The following is a 4529-nucleotide window of genomic DNA, read 5'->3' as shown; positions in this document are numbered from 1 at the left end:
CAAAACCAGTTTTAACAGAACGGTTCTGACTTTATTTTTTAAAAAATAAAAAATATGCATAGTAATGTAATGCTAAGATGTACCCCCTACGGATTTCTTGGCAAACTTCTTTGAGTCTTGCTATTGTTTTATAATCCCTGTGAACAGCACTGCACTTAAAACTGGTGTTAGAGGAATTCTGAACAGTTACTTTTAGTAGAAATTATCTACTGGTACTGTCATGACCTTCAGAATTAATCATGAACTCTTTAGACTGTTTGATTTGTGTACTCATCCTCAAATTGCTTTGGAAAACTTGGTAGATAAAACACAAACTTTTGGTTGGTGTGTGACAAATTCCCTGTATCTTCAAAACTCCCCTTAGAAATGAACTGCAAGTTGAAAATATTATTCTGGAAACATCAGAATGTGAAAGGAATTTTTTTTTCCTTGTTCAGTTTTTTTCAGTTTAACTTACTTCTACTACGGAAGAAAAAGCAGTGGAGCAATGCTTTCTGGTATGCATGGAACATGCTGCCATTCTGAAATTTTATTTTAAGGGGAACTTTTTAGTACCAGCTCTTCATCGTACCTCATGGTTGTATTGGTCTCTAGCATGAAAACAATGTAAATATATTATTTTAGTAATAGTGGATAAGAAAATGTCCTTTTTCTGGAACAAGAGCTTTCTGCAGGTGGAATCACAGAATTGCCCAGATTGGAAAAGACCTTTTAGATGAAGTCCACCCATCAACCTAACACTGACGAATCCTCAACTAAATCTAAACACTCTGTCTACCAGACTCTTAAGTACCTCCAGGGATGGGGACTTCACCACTGCCCTGGGCAACCCGTTCGAATGCCTGATAACCCTTTCAGTAAAGAAATGCTTCCTAATATCCCACCTAAACCTCCCTTGGGGCAACTTGAGGCCATTTCCTCTTGTCCTATTGCTTTTTGCTTGGAATGCGTGTGGGCAGTTACTTCACTGGGGTGACAATTGCTGGAGATGTATTTACAGAAGTATAAGGCAGTTGATAAATAACATGGTAATAGTCAAACTAATGTGTTTGTACAGTATCACCGCAGTTCTTTCATTAAACGCATGCTGCTACCATTGTGTTACCATTCATGATAATCACAGTATATGCTGATGACTTCCTTATTTACATATTTAGAGTTTAATGTTGTAATGGGTTTATAAAATCGCTCTTCAGTACATTATTCCTTCACTCCGAAGTGCCCATTTAGTGTTGTACTGGGCCTTATACCAAATTACTGAAGTACTGCAAGTCAGTGAATGACAGAACTGCAGCAGGTAAGGTAGTAACTGTGCACGGAAACTGCAGCTCCAGTTCTCACCCATGTCGGCAATCTCATTCGCGTTAATTGAATTACCCCAGTGAGCAGTGCCTTTTTTTATAAGGGAAGACTTGCAGGATTGGGGTTTTATTTCATGTTGCTTGGTTTGTGTAATTATAAAGCCAGAAAATGCTTTGCGGTTAAACCATGCTGACGTTGAAAGATACACCTTGCAGATCTAGTTGGAACGTTCTTTATCTGTTACTCCCAATCAAAAGCAGGTTGCAGAATTTAGATGGCATAGCAATATTAATTGTCCCTAATCTGTTTCACTGCAAAGTCAAATGTTTTAATTTAAATTACTCTGAAAGTGGTACTGCTGAAAGGCACTAACTTAACGGGTGAAGACAATTATTGGCTTCAGTAATTTCTTAAACCACTGCAACTTGATCTGCAGGAGTAAATCAATCTGTGCTGTGACAGGGAGAATAAAATCAGAACAGGCGGGCAAGAAATTACATATCATCTCTTGTGCAATGAAAAGAATGCAGATGAATTGCAGGTGTATTTGAAACAGCCGCTAAGCTGTTGGGAACTAAAATTGCATTAACTATAAAAATTATTTTAGAGGGAACTCTTGAACATCTACCTTACAGAAATACTATCCTTGGTTAGCCTAAATTCTGAAAGGGCCGAATTATGCCAAGATTAGGCAAACCAGCATATTCTGTACGTGGAGTTCAAAAGTGTGTGGTTTTTCTCTGGAAGTTCTTAGGTGAGGGCTACAGGTACACAGATATCAGTACGTACCTATAAGTCATCCCATTCTACTTCCATCCTTCTTGAGGTTGTTCGCAATCTCGAGAGAATATACTGTTACTCAGAAACTGGGTTGAAAAGTACAGAATTTTCTTTTTCTCAGCCGAGAACAAATCCGTATCTGAGTACACGTGAGCCGGCATCACCAGATGTAAAAGCATATGAAATATCTTACAGTTCATTCTGTATTAAATGCCGCATACCACAAGGAAAGTTATTACTGCATAGACTATTTCTTTTCTTTTTTCTTCTTCATAAAGTGGAAGAAAGCATAATAAATATCAGCTGTCTTGGAAATGTGTGACTAATTTCCTAATAGAGATTATCTGGCAATATGGTGGGAAATTGGGGCACTAAGAGAGGTTACAAGTTTACCCTTCCTGCCAGGAAAAATCTCTTTGCTTTAGCTTTGCATTGAAAAGTATCAGTGTTTTGTTGTTCTCCTGTGCTGTATTTATGCACTGCTCTTTAGACCTGTAAGCCAAATTTCAGTGCATTGAGTAGTAGTTTTTATGTTTACTTCCAAAGAGCAAATCACATCTTGTAATGTTAAAGAAAGGTATTGCTATGTGTGTGTCTCTCTGTTAGATTTGCACCAATTGTTGGCTGAAATTCACCAGACTATCTAGGTAAAAATTTCTTGCCAGTGTAAGTCTCTCTGTTAAAAATAGCCAGTTTTCTTTGCTCTTAACAAAGGTTACGTAATTTTGTTAGTGCAAAACTTGAGGGAAAATTAAGGCAAGTGTTCTTGGTTTCCCTTCTCTGAACAAGAGGTATAAAGTGATCTGGTTCTCAGCAGATGGTTGCTTGCAAATTTCTTACCTGCTTTTTTCTTGGGAAACAAAAAAAACCCATGAGGACAATGTGGTTCAAAGAAAGAGGTTTTCTTAAGAAGCAAAGGAAAATCTCATGCTGGAAATAGAGATCTATATATTTATTTGTTCCTTCACTCTGATCCAGTTCTAGGAGTCTTACTTAATTTTTAGTGAACAATTTAATGTAAAAGCGCAAGAAATTTTGTACCTTTTATGAAGGATTACTAAATCAAATATAATTTTACTACTGAGTTTTCAAACAATGTGGATTGTTTGCAATGGAAAGGTATTCTTTTCTTGTCTCCATCACTTAAATATTACGGAATTTTATGTTCTTAAAGAACTTTTTTGTTTTTTTTTTTCTTTTTTGCAGCTACTCTTCGTGTTCTACACGAATACTCATCAGTCGTTCTGGAGATGGACTTGCTGTCTGGAACCTACCTCTTGGCAGTCTTATTAGCCTGTATTGTATTTCAATCTGGCGCGCAGGAGAAGAATTATACCGTGCGGGAAGAACTGCCTGAAAATGTCCTCATTGGCAATTTGCTCAAGGATCTTAATCTGACGCTGGATCCAGATGTGCCCCTTTCGTCACCGCTGCAGTTCAAGCTTGTGTATAAGACCGGGGATGTACCGTTAGTGCGGGTGGAGGAGAACACTGGTGAGATATTCACAACTGCAAACCGCATAGACCGAGAGAAGCTGTGCTCTGGCATCTTTACAGAGAATCGCTGCTTTTATGAGGTGGAGGTTGCTGTTTTGCCTGATGAAGTTTTCAGACTGGTCAAGATCAGATTCCTGATAGAGGATATAAATGACAATGCCCCTCTCTTCCCCTCAACAGTTATTAACATCTCTATCCCTGAAAACACAGCGATTAATTCTCGCTATTCTGTCCCGTCTGCAATCGATCCGGACATCGGCGTGAATGGCATTCAACATTATGAACTCCTTAAGGTGGGTTTTTTCTGTTCTTCTGTTTTCCTATCTGTGTCTTGTCTTCCCACAAATTTTGCCAGTCCTCATCAACCATTCAGGAGTGTGAAGCTGTGTACCACAGCAGTGGTACGCTGCAGGTGCCTGTCCCGAAATGTTCATCTGTACATGCCCTGGAGCGCGTTCTAGTGCATGTTCTCTTCACTTTGTTGAAAGCTGCTCATGTATGTGTATGTCAGTGTCACAATATGACCAAACACGCATGCCTTCACAAACTCTCCACCAGCATCAGATGTTTCTGCGCTTTGGCCATCAGTCTTCTTAGGCCGTTAAGGGTGTGTTCTTATTGTCAGCAGCGTGACAGCACCGAGTGCAACAGTATTTTGCATTAGGTCTCTGTCTCCTTCTTGCCTGACTACTTGATTTGAGCAGTAAGACGTGGCCCAGAACCTGATGTGATGTGATGTTTGTGTGTGTGCTGGTGTGCCAATAGTCCAGCTGTCAAAGCAGCTTTACTGTTTGGGCGGGCATAATGTCCAGGCAGGAGAAAGCCCAAGATATTCATGTACAGCAGTGCCACGCGGCCTTGTAAGAGCATATTCTCACCTCTTTGAATCTTTCCAGCAAATAAGGGAACTGCAATTAGGGAATGAAGGCATAGCGTGTAAAAATGTGATG

General features: G+C 39.4%; 1 protein-coding gene across 1 annotated transcript; it reads left to right on the top strand.

The window, feature by feature from the left end:
* Positions 1-3288: 3288 nt before the first annotated feature.
* LOC104280859 (protocadherin-11 X-linked-like) lies at positions 3289-3872 on the top strand (the record flags this gene model as incomplete). The annotated part of the gene is made up of 1 exon (XM_009878650.1): positions 3289-3872. A coding segment is annotated over exon 1 (540 nt), but the record flags the coding sequence as incomplete, so codon positions are not given.
* Positions 3873-4529: the final 657 nt, after the last annotated feature.

Source organism: Apaloderma vittatum, unplaced genomic scaffold, assembly GCF_000703405.1.
Source record: "Apaloderma vittatum isolate BGI_N311 unplaced genomic scaffold, ASM70340v1 Scaffold29991, whole genome shotgun sequence".
NCBI classification, from domain to species: Eukaryota; Metazoa; Chordata; class Aves; order Trogoniformes; family Trogonidae; genus Apaloderma; species Apaloderma vittatum.
The sequence above is the reverse complement of the archived record's forward strand: the minus strand, read 5'-3'. Positions and strand labels throughout refer to the sequence as shown.